The 16,636-nt window shown below is 50.7% G+C and overlaps 5 protein-coding genes across 5 annotated transcripts; 2 read left to right on the plus strand and 3 right to left on the minus strand.

The window, feature by feature from the left end:
- Window positions 1-1,812: 1,812 nt before the first annotated feature.
- schA (serine/threonine protein kinase SCH9) lies at window positions 1,813-5,042 on the minus strand (the record flags this gene model as incomplete). The annotated part of the gene is made up of 3 exons (XM_043269769.1): window positions 1,813-3,244; window positions 3,292-4,590; window positions 4,972-5,042. The coding sequence occupies 3 exons, from the start codon at window positions 5,040-5,042 to the stop codon at window positions 1,813-1,815; spliced, it is 2,802 nt and encodes a 933-aa protein (XP_043125704.1).
- Window positions 5,043-8,292: 3,250 nt separating this feature from the next.
- On the plus strand, window positions 8,293-10,170 carry Aspvir_006575 (chromatin structure-remodeling complex subunit RSC7; the record flags this gene model as incomplete). Its single annotated transcript, XM_043269770.1, has 3 exons — window positions 8,293-8,341; window positions 8,437-9,529; window positions 9,591-10,170. The coding sequence occupies 3 exons, from the start codon at window positions 8,293-8,295 to the stop codon at window positions 10,168-10,170; spliced, it is 1,722 nt and encodes a 573-aa protein (XP_043125705.1).
- A 628-nt stretch (window positions 10,171-10,798) lies between these two features.
- Window positions 10,799-11,634, minus strand: Aspvir_006576 (ESCRT-III subunit protein SNF7; the record flags this gene model as incomplete). The annotated part of the gene is made up of 4 exons (XM_043269771.1): window positions 10,799-10,881; window positions 10,938-11,143; window positions 11,194-11,398; window positions 11,460-11,634. 4 exons carry the CDS (start codon window positions 11,632-11,634, stop codon window positions 10,799-10,801), a joined length of 669 nt encoding a protein of 222 aa, XP_043125706.1.
- Window positions 11,635-12,137: 503 nt separating this feature from the next.
- Aspvir_006577 (nuclear telomere cap complex subunit Ten1) lies at window positions 12,138-12,671 on the plus strand (the record flags this gene model as incomplete). The annotated part of the gene is made up of 2 exons (XM_043269772.1): window positions 12,138-12,223; window positions 12,311-12,671. 2 exons carry the CDS (start codon window positions 12,138-12,140, stop codon window positions 12,669-12,671), a joined length of 447 nt encoding a protein of 148 aa, XP_043125707.1.
- Window positions 12,672-12,822: 151 nt separating this feature from the next.
- On the minus strand, window positions 12,823-14,677 carry Aspvir_006578 (MFS transporter; the record flags this gene model as incomplete). Its single annotated transcript, XM_043269773.1, has 4 exons — window positions 12,823-13,546; window positions 13,597-13,873; window positions 13,930-14,306; window positions 14,361-14,677. The coding sequence occupies 4 exons, from the start codon at window positions 14,675-14,677 to the stop codon at window positions 12,823-12,825; spliced, it is 1,695 nt and encodes a 564-aa protein (XP_043125708.1).
- Window positions 14,678-16,636: the final 1,959 nt, after the last annotated feature.

The following is a 16,636-nucleotide window of genomic DNA, read 5'->3' on the forward strand; positions in this document are numbered from 1 at the left end:
TGGGAGGATGTCTTGACCTTCATATGCTCTCAGTCATGACTATCGTCAAGAACGGCGGATAAGTTATAGGACGGGTCACGATCATCGAGTGCCGTTGATTCAGCAACCATTGTTTCCTATTCTTTGATCACCGCATGATTGCTGGTAATGGGCTGCATGTGGACAATATGGGTGGCTCCTCAAAGGGATCAGGACGGCCAGCCACCCACCCACAAGTACGCAACAATGGCTCAACTGAATATAATCGAGATCATAGCAACGATCGGAATTTGGCTGACAATCTGTTGGACAATACTCTACCAACTGCTACGAAAACTGAAAGGCCCTGTGGAGCAACACTCACACGTTTAAGTCTTCAATGAGGCCGGATACTCGGGTTATAATCACGTTTGAATGGCCAGTCTCTATATGGGCCTCTATGGACAGGTTTGCTTTATATCAAGTCAGCAACATCTCAATTCGGAGGCTTAGCTTCATGTCGTAAACCATATGAGAAACCCGTTTGTCTAGGGTATAGCAACACCCATTGGTTCATCACAGCAGATGCTAATTATTCACAGGGAGAATTATAAGAAATCAGAAGCCCAGAAGGAGAGAAATAGGTCAAAATTGAGGGCCTATTCTGAACAATATCGCATTAAAAATGCAGACAAGATCAAGGGAGATGACAATGACTCTGATGATGCTTCTACGCTATATCATTCGGAAGAAGAATGCAACCCAGTAACGAGGACAACTTGACTCTGAAGCTGCAACGATCACCCTGATTACGACCTCGAATGCCGAGGCACATCTCCACGGAGGTAAAGATGAAGCCACTAGAACGGTCCCAAAAAGCAGCCAAAGAGCTGAAAAGTTTCAAGCGAATGATTACCCGAATAACTAAGGTAGCTCGAATACTATTCTGTCCTGACTGGACAATCGAAATCAAAAGCAGTTTGAATACACCTGGCTAGAGAGAAGTCTATGTATTTACTCATTACTGCAATGGACAATTTCTTCATGAATGTCAAAGAATATCAGCTACCTAATTCACCGAGTCTAACGACGCATGATGGCCGCAGTGGAATACGAAATCTCCTGCCCAGTATATACGTAGCGGTCCCAAATCCGAGCTATTGCTTTCCTCAACCTTTAGTGTACTAGTCTCTTTGACGTTGATCAGGACGGATACTGCCTTGCTTGATCGTTAGGAGGGTGCCAATTTGCTTGCATTCTATCTCTCACGAGCCTACTAAACATAAAAGTGATCATTCAACACCAGCGATTGCTGGGTCATATTCATTTAGCTACCTGGCTATCTCAACCGAGCAATCTCAAACACATGACAGCAACACTTCCAGGGCGACCTCAGAAAGGAAGCAACCGAGCCAAACGGATGTGTGGAATTTCCGTCGCTGTTTCTGTCGTAAAAGATCAAAGCAGTAGCCAATCAACCTCCAGGAAAAACGCATTTGCAGAATGTAGTCTGGCTCATATGGATATCTAACCCATCTATTCCGGATGGTCCGTAAAGTTGACAGATAAAGGAAAAACGGAGAAAGCAAAGCCACTTGGGCCATCAAGCTTATGAAAGCCGGTCGACGGCGAAAGATCATTATTCTCGCCCACAAGGTCTCGTCCACAAGGTCGTCGTAGATGGAGCCAAAGTTTGATCATATCACTTGTAATAGGGTCAACAAAAAGGAGCACCAGGTCTTGAAACACTCCACGGATTGATGGCATGTACAAAACGGAAACAAGGTAGTATATGCAAAAGTTGGGAAAAGAAAAAACAAATAAACTCCAGTGTCATGCATCTTGAGGACGTTATCACATATCAAAATTATCATCAACGTTGAAGATGCCCGGCTCGCCGCCGTCGTTGTTCTTGTGGATGCCACTCATGCGCTGGTCGGTGGAGCTGCCGTGGTGGTGTGCCCGCTGCCACGTCTCCGGATCCTCGTCCATGTGGTCGCTCGGGTCGTGCTTCATGTGGTGATCGATCGAGTTCTCATTGACAAAGGTAAAGCCTTTGAAGTTGGCCTGCATTCCTGGCGACAGTGGCGTCGAGGCGGGCATGAATCCATTAGCCAACGCAGCGGCACGATCATTCAGCGAGGCACTGTTGTCAAGAGCGTTGGTGAACTCGGGATCAAAGTTGGACGTGTCGGTGTCAGACTTGAGCTTGGGCTTGAAGGGCGGGATGACATCTTTGCGGGCGAGCGCCTCCCAGTCGATGTCATGGAAGAACGGGTGCGCCATCAGTTCCTTCGCATCTCCCTTGGCTCCCAGACGATGCTTGGGGTTTCGGTTCAGCAAGCCCTTGACGAAATTCCTACCCTCCGTGCTGAGTGCGTCCCGAGGGAAGCGGACCTTGCCGAACGCGATGTTCTTGTACATCTGCTGGGTATCCTCCGCGTAGAACGGGCTCCACCCGCAGCACATCTCGAAGACCAGGACACCAAGCGACCAAAAGTCGACCATCTTCGTGTACCCTTGCTCATCAAGCAAGACCTCGGGAGCAAGATATTCGGTGGTTCCACAGAACGTGTTTGTGGTGTCGTTCTGCGTGAGATTGGCTTTGGACAGACCAAAGTCGCACAGCGCGATATGTCCATTGGCGTCGAGGAGGATGTTTTCGGGCTTCAGGTCACGATAAACAATATCGTGGTCGTGCAAGTGTTGGAGAGCTAGAATCAATTCAGCAATGTAAAACTTGGCCCGTGCCTCCTGGAAACGCCCTTCTTTTTGCAGGTGCCAGAACAGTTCGCCCCCCGACATGTAATCCGTCACGAGATACAGATCGGTGGGCGTTTGGAAGGAGAATTTGAGGCCAACAATGAAGGGAGAAGCCGCCATGGCGGTCCGAACCAGGATATTGCGTTCGCCTAACGTATGAGCGACCTCTTTCTTCTGGATGATCACCTTCTTCGACAGAACCTTCATGGCGTAGATCCGATGTGTATCTTTCTTCAGGACCTGATACACCTGTCCAAACGTCCCCTTGCCGATGAGCTTCAGAATCTGAAAGTCATTTGGGCCCACCTGCTTCTTCTCCGTCTTCTCAAAGAGCATCTCCAGGTGGATCTCGCCGGAGATCTGAGAATCGCCAGCCCCGCGCGCCGACAATGGGAACCAGCCCTCCAACCGGCTGTGGTCCTCCTTGAGGTTCAGGGACAGCCGTACGTGGCCAAGGAACGCTTCCTGGTTGTTGCGATCATAAACCGAGACATCAATCTCCGACTCTTCTCCAAGAACGTCACTGGTCTGGTTAGCAAGTAATACAAGCGACCGGGCGAGGAAACCTACAAAGTCGCCTCGTGGTTCCAATGCGGATCCGTGACGGGCGATTTCCCCCTGAAATCGTGACCCTCCATTGCGCTGTTGTTGCTGCTCTGGCGGCTCTTCATCGGAATCGCCAGCGGCCGCCCCGCCTCGCGCTCGGACTTCTCTTTTTCCTTCTCTCGGCGCTCGATGGACGCTTCTTCTTCATCCTGGGCACTCTTGGAGATGACCTCGTTCCACTCAAACACGCATACCACATACGGATCAAAGCCTGGTCTGAGACCGCGGGCTTCGGTAATCTTGACGTAGAGTTTTCCCTTAAGGGGGCCGACAGAGGGGCCAGGTTGTTGCTCCGCCTTCGGAGTCTCTGACGGGGAAGGAAACGCATCGTTGAGTTTGCCCGCAATTTCGTCGGCGGACGTAGCCATCTCGTCGGACTGTGGCTGCACCGAGGAAGGGTGCGACGATGATGATGATGACGATGTAACAGGCGGGTTCTTAGAAGTTTCGGACCCTTCGTTGGACATGGCGCGAGGGGTGAGAGGAGGTGTGTTCTTTGGACGAGAAAGATCAGACACGTTTCCAGTTAGCTTCGCGAGGTTCTCAGATGACATGGAGACATGTGGTTTCTCATGGTCAAGTAGGGGAGCTTCCGGCAGACTGACGGAATCTGCAGAAGCAGGAAGAGAAGGGTTGGAGAAGTGAGAGGCAAGGACGGGGTCGTCGGAGATGCTAGAGACTGGATGGGAAGTATGACGGCGTGCTTGAGGTTCAGGTGGAGTGGTGGTTGTGGACGGAGCGAGATAGCTCTTCAAAGTAGAGAAAAAAGAACCCATGCCCTTCTCGGGGGCCGAAGATGCCAGTTCGGGTTCCTCCGACTCTTTCTGCAAAAGGGAACAGGCGGAGGAATAAGGGGGAGTGGGCAAATTCGTAGGAGGCAGAGACCCCGGTGAGATTTCTTGCGTATCAAATTTCTTGTCTGGGCAATCCGAAGAGGCATTCATGTCCGAAGCCTCGTCGCGCTCCATCATGACAAACGATCCCGCAGAAGATGAATTATGTCCAGAGCCTTGACCATCCCGTGTATCTGTGGCATGTGCACCCGGCTGGATACCGTTGGTGGAAGCAAGAGTCTCAGAAGAAGGAAACCATGAATTGGAAGGGCGGTTGTCATCACTAGAAGAAAGACCAACCTGGAAATAAGTGTGCATGATGGATGGTTGGCGTTTGTCTGAGAGATCTGGCTTGGGGGTTGCGATGCCAGAAGGTGTCGACCGATTGGAACCAATCGTATCTTGGCTATCGTCGTCCTGCTGGTGGTTGCTATAGAGAGTTAGAAGCCGCGCACCAGAAGCTGTCAAAAGAACATCGAGTTTCAGGACTAAGAGAGCATGTGACGATGGCGCAACTAGCAACAGCCGGGCGGGAAATTCTGTTGCTGTTCATAAGTCTTGCGACAAGTCCCAAGGATGAGCAAGCCTGAGGCCGACAGAAATGGGGTGCGACGAAACAATGTGGTAAATCACTCTGCGGGGCCTTTTTTCCCTCTTTTTCTTTTTCTTTTTTTTTTTTTTTTGGCGAGGGGGGTTATATTGCTTGTTCAAATCCCAGATTTAGAAGCAGCTAATTCTTCCCTTCCCAGGTCGAATCGAAATACGGGGGAGACGAGACAACAGCAAGACAAATAAAGCAGATATTACTCACTTTCGCGATACCGGCCGCTTTACCAAATCCACATCACCAGGCAAATCTGTTCCGCTCTGAGCAGTAGCCATCATCGAGATTCCATTCGAGTCCAGAGGTGTTTGTCGAAAGCGAGCAGAAAGTATGAAGGATTGATGCAACTCGACTCGACTCAATCGAGATGGTGGGGTTGGAGGCAAAGAACGTGGCTGAGGTAGTTAGATGGAGTGAGGTTGTGTGTAGCGGAGCCGACAAAAAAAGGCTGTGACGACGTCGCTGGGCAATGACGAGCTAAGGAAGTTTGCGGGAAGGAGGATGGATCCGATCGGGTAGCGGAGAGCACCAAACAGGTTACAGTTGGTGCATGAGGTTTATTAGTTCTTTTCTTTTCTTTGGTGAGATGGAATCGTGAAAAGTTGGTGAAGAATAAGATCGAGGAGAGGAGCAAGACGAAGAAGAGAAGTAAGAAAAAAGGATTATTGCTTAGATAGTCAAAGGAGACATGTTTTGAGACTTCGGTTTCTTCTTAGGAGGAAAGGGTCGGAAAGGCTTCTGATTGATTGGGAACGGGGACAAGAAGTATGGGACCTGGTGGGTTGAGTTATTTCACTGTGTTCGAATCATATCGAGGAACATTATTACTCAGAGCACCAGATGGGCCACCACGGACAACTTGAGACTTGTTTGAGATTACGAGACAGCCTGGTAGTAAGAAAGAATGGCGGAGGCTGAGGATGATTATGAGTAATTATTATTCTTCAATAGTATCACCATTTGACGGGTGGCGTGGGAACAGAAAACGCTGAAGTCGCCATCCAATGTGAAGGACTTGGATCAGTCACCTGCAGCGGCTGAAAGGGGAATTACTCCGTATGAGAGACGGGCTGCACGAGGGATCTTGATTCAGATGCAGATTATAAACACTGGAAATGGATGGTAATCAGTAAGGGGGTACAGATACTTGTAGATACATGAGGGCTATGTAGTCATCGTTGAGATGGCAAGAATAAATAGGAGCATTACCTACCTGTTACAAAACATGGTGTATGTCATTGGTGAAATGGGTAACATAACCCTTAGAAGATCATAAGCATATGGAAACTCATCCATAATCTATCTATCTAAGTAGGGAAATTGTTATGAATATCTGACGATGATCTTCTACCGGAGTCAGTAGCCAGTCGGTATTCAGGTACTTGGAATCCTCACCGGCCTCAAGAGACATCAGGAGAAGATCATATTTGGGTACTGGAAAATGAGGCCTCCCCAAGTGGAGTTGGCATGAGCGAATGACTGCCTTTTGAATTGACCGAACCACAGGACGGGAGAGTCTTGGACTTAACCTGATCCATACCATGATACGATCAAAAATATGGTTGGGGTCAGCAGCCACAGGAGCCTGACCCTTCTGATAGTGGCGTGAATTAAATATGTCGGTGACAGGCTGATATGTCAATAATAGATGCAAGTTCGCGGACATCGCCGAACTGGTTCTATGCATAGCTTCCAAAATTTCAAGGCACTGATGGAGAGGTGCCTTGAAGCCTTCCTTTCGGCCGTACAGGTAGGTACCTGAATCTGCCTTCGGAAAAGAAAGTTTCCAAGTTCCAGTTGATATTATTGTGCCTTATCAATCCTTCCCCTCTTCCTCACGCATATCTACACTCTAGCCCTGCATCTCCGCCACTCGCGAACCCCTCCTTTACCAAGTCGATGTGGGGTATATCCGAGGAGTAGCAGTCGTTGTCACTGCGATGAAGGTCAATTCTAGTGTGCAGAGTGCAGTCTTGTTACTCGATGGACTCGCATTGTCATCCGTTCATACCTTCAAAGTGGACATCTGTAGATCCATCATGGCGGGGTTTGATAACAAGTCACTCCGCTATTTTCTCAACCATCGGATGAGCTCTCGCATTGGTATTAATTACTGAGTAATATTTGGCTGATCTCAGCTCAGCCAGGCTGACGGTTACACAACCAACCTGTTCTCACCTTCCTACAGGACTAAGCTCGAGATTTCCGCCTTCTGAGACCATACGCAGCCCTGTGGAGGGTGGTTACTCAACAGCAGACTGTTTCTCATGGCAACTGGCAAACCATCTGCACAGAGCTCACCTCACATAAGCTAGAAAACATACACTAAAATAGGCTGTTAAACAGTAAAACTTGATATTTCACTTTGGGCCACCCAAGGCAATGGTTCCCTTACATCTACCCATCATCTGTTCAGGGCAGCTGTTCAGTCTTCAGTAGATATAAAGCTACACTCCCAAGCTGTTACACCATGCCGGAGCAGCTGCCCGCTTCATGTGCCATTGAGATATCTGGTTTGACGAGAGATCAGCCGCTCATATCGTGCTCAAGCTTGAGCTTGCTATTGATCAGTACTTTTGTATTATCAAAACATTCCTGGGCTGTATGCACCTTGACACTCAAGCACTGGTACATGGCGATAGATTCCGATCGAACTCCCCCTCCCTATACTCCGTGGCATGTATCCCTCATTCCCGTCTATGCATGGACGCAGCCACCTACCACAACTCGCAGGAAAAGAAATCCTAAGAATGGTTTAGGCCAGACCCCTCACGGAATGTTACCTGCCAATAATTGCCTCGTTGAGAAAATCGCCAAAGGAAGCTCCCTCCCTCGGCAAGGAGGATCGTGCATGAGGACTATCTACTTGTACTCGGCCAAGAGGCAGGTCATCTGCAAGCCGCAGTTCTGTCGTGTAAGGGATCTGCGGCATGCAGAGCTCCGATAATACCCACGAATCATTGGCCAGTCACTGACAGTTGATTATTCGATGTTGAGGAGAATGATAACCTCTCTCAGCTGTTTTCAGTGGCGAAGATGGTTGATGCAAAGAAAGTCCCAGGACATCATCTTTTGTTTAAGCAAGAGTGCAGCAATCTGGATACCAATTACGATGCGTCAGGGTACGCCTGGTAAGCTGTCAACATAAGCTACGAGAGGGATCGACGAGATCCGGGTATAGATTCGACAGGCTTGCCTTAGGCAACACAGGACGAACGGTTATCTCGGTGAATGACATCATCGGGAAGGACGATTCCGAGCGGTATTATTATTAATTTAATAATAGTAGTTAATCTCCCGAGTAATGCCAAGCAGGCTAGGGCTTAGGGCTTCATGCTATTGGATCGCACGTGGTAATCGCAATTCCTGCCTGAGGCATCCAACGCGCGGCGCGCTGTTCGGAAGAAAAAAGATCCGTATAGCGCAATGGATCCCAGTAGTGAGGCTGTCCATGGGGATAGATCCGTCCGTTGCCAGCATCGGACCATCTCAAGCTTCACTGCATTGGACATCATCGCTTGAGCTACAATGGCGAGGAAATTGAGAGCAGCTGCGCAGGCAGCTGCCAAATCAATGAGTATGCTTGCCTGTTCTTTATTGTCTTCATCCCCTTGTTCTTCTGCTCAAAAAACAATTACCGCGCGAATCTAGGTACTAACCAGTCGATTGTAGAAAATGTACCGCCGCCGCTCCCCGACGCATCAGACGAAGAAATGGCAGACGCGCCCCCGTCACGCGAATCTTCACCGGCTGAGGAACCCGGCGAGCCCTCAGAAAAAGAGTCCGACGTCGAACCTCAACCAGAAGAACAACCCCAGGAGGAAGAGAAACCACCTGAACCAGCAACACCCGCTCCAGAAACCACCGCTCAGGAATTAAACCCTGTGTCGCAAGCAGACACACCCACGCAAAGCCTCGGCCGTATCTCAGCGATTCCGCGGAAACGTCGTCCTGGTCGTCCGCCCAAGAATCGTCCTCCAGACTGGGATGCGCCGGACGGCAGTGCGCCGCCGCCAGCGCATTCAGGCACACCAGCGAAGCGACGACGCGGTCGTCCTGCGGCTAGTGGTGGAAGATGGGCGCGCAACCGGGGCCCATCGCATGTCACGCAGGTACCGATCGACAAGGAAGGGAACATGATGGATGTCATCGACGACGAGGTGGCGCTTCCGCCCGACCCAGAGGGCGAGACCAAGGTCGACAAGAACGGCGTGCTCAAGGACGGCCGAGAATACCGTGTTCGGACGTTTACCATCCTCAACCGCGGAGATCGGCTTTACATGTTGTCGACGGAACCGGCACGCTGCATTGGATTCAGGGATTCGTATCTGTTCTTCCAGAAACACAAACTGCTGTACAAGATCATCATCGACGATGAGGCCAAACGCGATCTCATCGAGCGAGAGGTCATTCCTCACTCGTATAAGGGGCGTGCCATCGGTGTCGTGACGGCTCGGTCGGTGTTTCGTGAATTCGGTGCCAAGATCATTGTCGGTGGGCGAAAAATCATCGATGACTACAACGTCCAGGCCGCGAGGGAGCGTGGAGATGTCGAAGGCGAGCTTGCAGTCCCAGAAGACAAGCTACCTCCCCCCGGCGAGCCGTACAACAAGAACCAGTACGTGGCGTGGCACGGAGCCAGCAGCGTCTACCACACCAACGCCCCGTCTCTTCCGCTACCCACCGGCAAGGCAATCGACTCGAAAAAGCGCAAGGTGACTGTGACTGGCGATAACTGGATGCTTGAGCATGCTCGGGAGGCCAGGTATGTAACCCCCCCATCTTCCGTCTGTTTGTTTAGGTGAATCACTAATGCTTTTTACTAGTTCCTTCAACTCACTGATCCTCCACGCGCGCCGCGCGAATCTGGAAGGTGTCTACGACATCCACACCAATGCTATCCACTATCCTAAGATCATGCAGCCATCGCACGCCCGCTGGGAGCATGTCCCTCCCCCGGACCCGCGGGTCACCGCCAGACTCGCCAAGGGACTATCCACGTTGAGCCTGACGAACGGAACGGACGAGGCCGAACCACCAGCCGACCATACCACCGAAGAGACAGACACCGAGCCCCAAGCCACCTTCTCCACGATTCCGCCCGCGCTCTCCCGCCGGTTCGCAATCCACGACACCGTCTTGGAAACGCCCCCGTACTCCAACATGGGCATCCCCGGCCCGGACGGCGACGTGCACGATCTCGGCAGCAACGGCCTCATCAGCACCGCCGACTCCCTGCACCCGGAATTCGTCGGCCCAGAGATCCTCGCGGAGCTGCCACCAGAGTGCAAGGAGGCGCTCGTCGAAGCGGCCGCCCGCGAGTGGGAATGGAAGTCGAAATGGCGCAGCGAAGCGATAGACGGGCAACGCACGACGCCGCTGAAGAGCTATGCCTGGTTTCCGTAGTCTTCCTTTCTTCCCATTCTTGCTGCACTTCTGGTCATTATCCTCATCCTCGTCCTCATCTTCTCTATGTTATCACGTCGCAATCGTATCTGGCATGGGCAGGGTTTGTATTTCTTCAACGGAAAGGAGAACAAAAGGTGCTTTTTCTTTTATTTTACGTGTGTTAAATGCCTAATCTATCTTTTTTACTTTTATAGCGGTAGGGTCTGGGTGTGATCGATCACTTATCAGATAGAAATTCTATTCCTTCTGATATCGGATCGGATATATATTGGCCTCGTAGACTCATTTCCTTGAAATGCAGCTGCAGAGTGTATTGTATCTATGCGCGAGACCATTACCTAACGGCGTACTAGAACAGATTCAATCCCGATCGGGTAGACAAATGAGATGCTAATCAAAAGGACATAAGACTTCGTTCAGCCAGCGGGTGGGGACGTAATATGACAGAGAAAAGTCGCGTAGCTCAAAGCAAACCGATTTACGCCGACTGGATAACTGGAAAGGAAAAGCAACGGAAGCGGGGGGAGAGAGTAAACGCAAACTCCAGTCCATTCAGGTATATGCATGACTGCTAAGAGGATGTGAGGAGGGAAAGACGGTGGGGAGACAGATGAAGTGCTCGGGTTCAGCTCATGGCCATCTCCGCGCGCAGCTTCTCCAGTTCTGCCTCCTCGTCTTCCTCTTCCGCCTGCTTTGTTTTGGCTTCGACTAATAGTATTGCATGGTTAGCTGGGCCCGTGAAAAGTCGACTGGTGGGTGCTTACGCTCTCTGTTGCCGGCGGCAGGTAACCGGTTGAGATCGGCGACGGGCACCGACCCGGTCTTGAGCATGCGCTCGTCCATGACCTCCTGTTCGAGACCCTCGAGTTCCGCCTCCAGTTCGGTCTCGTCGGGCTGCTCGCCCAGAGGGTTGTTCGTGATGACCTGTGCGATTTCCTCGCTGAGTTGGTGTTGTTCCCGGAGTTGATCCCTATTCAATCAGCATCTGCCTGCCCGATGTCTACGGCAAAAAATACATACATCGTCTCGTCGACCTTGTCGATCGTCATCGAACCATGGATCTGTGTCATGGCAGCACCGGCCGCCTTCATTGCGTTCAGCGTCTCCTGGTTGATATTCGCCGCTTCGATCGAGTAGATCTGCTGTTCGAGCTGGGCGATCTGCGCGGTTGTCTGTTCGAGGTTCTTCTCGTGGACCTTTTTCCTTCGCAGAGCGGCTTTGGCAGCTGTGGCAGACAGTCAATCTTGTGTTCCCTGATAAGAACAAAACCCCAAGGCAACACGCACCATTCTTATTTGTCGAGACGTTCTTTCGAGCGACTGCCTCTTGTTCCTCCATCAGATGCTCCAGGTGCTTTTCTCTCTTCTGCAGCATGTCCAGCTGCTCTCGCAGCAGGAGGATCGCGTTCTTGGGCGCATCCTTGCGCTTCTGAGCGGCAGCACCGCCGAACCAGGACCACATTATGACTAAGAAAGTATTGTTCAATTCTTTATAATTCGGTATGGTAAAGTCTATGCGAGATAGACCTTCGTCGAGGCTTATCGTTGGCCTTGATATGTCTGGAAAGCGGTCGAAGGCGGTGGAGGCAGACAACGGCCAGATAGAGGAGGGGTTTATTGGATTGACCGAAAGGAGTGGGTGTCAGAGATGTAGATATAGACTCCGCGATAGGGTTATCTAGTAATGGAAGATACAAATGAACTAAAATGGCCGTTGCCTGGTTGCAACCAACAGACAATAACAAGCATGCGTAATTGATATCTAGGCAGAGAGCAGAGGGCGAGATGATTCCCCTCGTCACGGCGGAAGATCCCATGACATACGCGCTAAGCCTATCGGAGGTGGGCCGTCACGTGGTATCTCTACAGATGAGATCCCCTTCATGATCGGAATCGACACTTGTTTTAAATTCATCCTCAGATCATACCCTAGTGAGAATGAACTGGCTGTAGGATCGCCGAGGGATGAACGGCCCTCTCCCCTCCACCCGAGCCTTTCTCTCCGACCTCCCTTCTCTCCCGACAGGCTCCAAAGTTCGCTTTCTCGGTTGGTGCGTCTCACTATACATTTGCCTATAGTCTTCTCTACGACATTAGCATGTCGACTGCACTCCGTAATTTAGCTGATACGCTTACAGCGTGAGAACCTATCACATCCCTTCGGGTCACCTAATCCTAGAACACGACTATCCCCGCCGTAGATTTTCCTCCAACGCAGGACCAGAACCCGCCTCTGTGGCCGTCGATGTCAACGCGGTTCTGGAAGCTGTGACGGCGGAGGAACTGCGTGTCGGGGCTTGGGTCAATGTCGTGGGTTATGTGAGGAGCTGGGGCTCGGACTGCAATGATCATGATATCCTCCGCAAGCCGAGGATGTCGAGTCCAGTGTATGTGGAGGCCGTGATGGTTTTCTCAGCAGGTGTGGTTGAACTGGGCGAGTATGAAAGAGTTCTGAGGGAAGCGTTGGAGGTCGAGCGGAGGATTTTGAGGCCAGATTGAAGTCGACTGTCGGTGAGTCTTGTTTGGTTTTGATTCGTTGTGGTTGGTATCATTAAACATAAGTCATATTTAGGTTACCTGCTATGCTGAATGAAATATGCCGCCTCTATGCATGGGTAAATCACTTTTCCAAGACATTGTGTTGAGAAGACTAAACTTCCATCTTCACCTGCTCCGCTGCCGCGCTGGGTTCAACGCGCTGAACCAGGCGTTTCCGCTTCCCTTCCAACCGCATCTGATCCATTTGCATGCGCATAATCAGCGCGCTCTTCCGGCGGATTTTATACCCATACTTGTAGAAAACAAACGGAATCGGGATAATGGCCACTTCGAGCAATCCTAGCAGCGTCCCCGACCAGTTGGGCCCGATCCCTGCGTACATATACGAGCCCACCAAGGGCAACACGCCGCCCAGGATACTCCGAATGACAGAGTTACCCGCCATGGCCGACGCGGCGTACACCCCGTAACTCTGCGCGAGGTAGTTGGATGCATAGATGAAGACGCCGGTGTTGCCGGCGCCGAAGAGGACGCCTGCAAGGATGGGGACGACCCAGTGGATGGACGCCGGGGCGCAGGTCCAGGCGAACCAGAGCTCGCCGGCGGGGATGAGGACGGCCGAGATGCAGACGATGGACACCATGGCTTCGGGGGACACCTTGCCCGTTTCCGGGTCGATTTTGTGGCTGTTGATCAACCGGCGGATCAGCGGTTCGCAGGCGATGGTGATGAGGCAGCCAATGCCGATTCCGCAAAAGGCAAGTCCGGAGAGGCCCAGGGACCAGCCGCGGATCTGACGGAAGACGATCGGATAAGCGGTGAAACAGAGGTAGAGAATGCCGTACACGATGGCGATGTAAATGTTCCAGAAGATACTGCCAATGTCAGATGTGGAACAAGTCCTAGTGTGCAGGGTCAAGCTCACCAAATGGGTTCGGTGACCGCCATGACAAACGGACGGCCCAGGTTCAGCTTCAAGAGCTCTCCCAGACTCATCTTCTGGTCGTAGCGACTCCACCAGCGTGATTCACCCGTTTCTTTGCGGAGTGTGGCCGCCTTGTTCTGCAAGATGACAGGGCTATAGGTTTCTCTCATGACGCACGAGAGGCCCAGCGCAACACCGGACAGTATGAGGGCAATCCAGTCCATCCACCTCCAGCCCAGATACTGCGTCACGAAACCGCCAATGATCGGACCCAGCACTAGTGTTCTAGTCAGCTCTGAGGTGCAGTTGTCCAGCAGGCGGGCAACAACGAACCTGGGCCGTTCACAGGACCAATACTCCAGATAGACATGGCCAGAGCTCGCCTGTCGTCTTGCACCAGGTCGGCAACCATACCGGGAGCACTAGAGATCATGACACTGCCGAAGAAGGCGCCAATGAAGCGGACGATGATGAGTACCTCGACGGACTTGCTGAGCGCACAGGGGATAACCAGGACGGTGAATACAAACAGACAGCCGATCGAGACCGGTTTGCGGCCGTAGATCTCGCTCATCGGAGCCATGAACATCGACCCGATGGCTAGACCAAGAAGGTAGAAGGTCAAGCCCAGAGTGACGATGGTCTCTGACGTGTGGAACTCGGACGCGATAGTTGCTACGCCAGAGGTGTAGGAAGTCGAGTAGAGGACCCTGGAAATAGGTGAGTCAGTTGCTTCTCAGCCAAAATGACGAGCCGACACTCACACAATCAATGTGTTAAAGGACAAGAACGCCACAGCCATGGCCTTGTATCGGAACGACCAATTCTTCGGGTTCGCTTGATCGTCGTCACCCTCATAGTCAACCTCGAAGTTGGGATCCGTGGTGCCAGTGGTACCGATCGAAGTCACTTTTCTTGTCAGAGACGGCTCTGACAGTCGCGATGCTCGTGTGTTCAGTGTCCGCAGCGCTTCCAATTGGTCGATTGTGTCGTCGGAGGTGGTTGACTCGCCGATGGACTCTACATCTGCCGGCAAGGCTTCTTCCTGGCTGTGCTCGAGCAATTTCTTAGGTTGCGACATTTCATCTGCCTGAATTGAGATGGGATCGACTGGTCCTGTTTGTTGAGTCTGCGTCTCGGTTGGGAGTGGGACCAAGGCGATATACGGGGCGTGCGGGAGTTGGTTTGCCGTACAGTCGCCAATATTGATTCTTTTGGTTATATAGTTTCAATCACTCATTCTGCGCAATGCAAGTATGATCTTCGTGGGTATATATGCGAATATTCAACGTTTGCTGGAATGGAGCAGAAGGTGTTGAGGTCTATATGCAGAGCGAATGAAGCAATATGTAGCTATGATACGCGACTCGACCTAAAAACAGACAGGAAAGCGAGACAGAATTCGAGGCAGAGCAATTAAAGAGGAATGATGGACATTATAATTTCGCAGGTGTGAAGCGACAGAAACGATGAGTGGTAGGGGAAAAGGGCCGGTGGGGCCTCAGGTAGAAACCGACATGCAGACTAGAAGAAGAAGAGGACTAGACTCTGAAATGACTCAAGACGATGGATATATCGAACGGTAGACTACCGAGTTGGCTTGTTCTAGGACGAGTTTAGATTTAGAGATATACTGGATGATTCTGATTAGATAGTTGGGAGTGAAGAATAGAGATATCGACATCTGCGGCGTTCAACCTCAAGGGCTATCTAGATACTAGGCTATCTGCTTGCTACTTGTTGGACCGACACAGTTAGAGACCGAGGCCAAAAGTGCTTGGACGTTATAGTTTCGGTTGGTAATGTCGGCAACAACTTAGTTGTCGCCCCCCCGCCCCGCATGGTCGAAACCCATGTAGGTAGTCTAGTCATAAAAGAGTCAAGATGCCCACGAGACTGGTAGCCAAGAAAGTGATTGATCATCGTCCAAGTGGCAGTATGGTGCAAGATTGGGCTCGGAATGAATTCCGCGATAGCAGAGTTAGTTATCGACTTTCTAGAGTCCAGATTGGATACTTCAATTACACAGTCCGCCGTGATCGAAAGAAGGTTATCAATGACCCCAGATATCCGGATTCCAGAATACGCTCCACCGTCCCAATCCATAGTACAGACTGTACAGTAGATAGATACTCCATATTGAGTTGGAGACACAGAGTCTGGAAAGATGTGACTTTACTACAGTACTCAGCCTTTCTCCGCTGAGAGGACTCGTTTCCCGTTCACTCTGTCCACTTAGAAATGCTAGCCGGTTTGCCGCGTTGCCGGTTTGCCGATAAAAGGAGACGTCCACCATGACTTGGCGTAGCAAAGGCAATAAGGCATCAGTATATGCACCGTTGGGTATGATTCTTAATCTCAGATGGTCATCAACTGCTCTACGAAGTAAATCAAACCAGTTTGCGCCTTGGGATATCTATACAGTACATGTTTTTAGCATGATGGTCAGTCACTTTACTTGGTACTTATAGCTCAAGGGTGCTACAGAGCTGTCTGTTCCCTTCACAGAGTACTAAGAAGAATTTATAGACAGAAATACTCTCTCTCTCTCTTAAATAATCAGCAGTTCAGCACCACTGAATGAGAACCTGCACTAGTACATTGTATAGAAAGAAGGCTTTGGCATCATCAACAATCACCACGTTCATGATACAGTGTAAGATACCGTAACATCAAAAATGGAGCAAAAAAACTCTAAGCAATCCATTTCCCCACAAAGTTCAGCCAATCAGCATTGCTCCTGTTTGAAACACCGCTCTTCTATGGTAAGGTACCTAAAGATACCTGTATTTATACTTTCTATCACTGAGGGGTATCTGGTAGGTACTTTAGGCAGGCATCTAATTTATACCTGATCAAGAAACTCACAGACACGCCAAGGCATGCTTTAAATATTATAGAGATTGCAGCACGACATCAGAATCATAGACATGGAATTTCTTCAACTTGTAATGTTCAGGGGCAGCGTACTGTCGTACTACCTACAGTACTGCTGTACTGTATGTACTATGTTGCACTTGAGCACGTGGAGCGGAATCTG

Source organism: Aspergillus viridinutans, assembly GCF_018404265.1.
Source record: "Aspergillus viridinutans IFM 47045 DNA, scaffold_4, whole genome shotgun sequence".
Taxonomy (NCBI): Eukaryota; Fungi; Ascomycota; class Eurotiomycetes; order Eurotiales; family Aspergillaceae; genus Aspergillus; species Aspergillus viridinutans.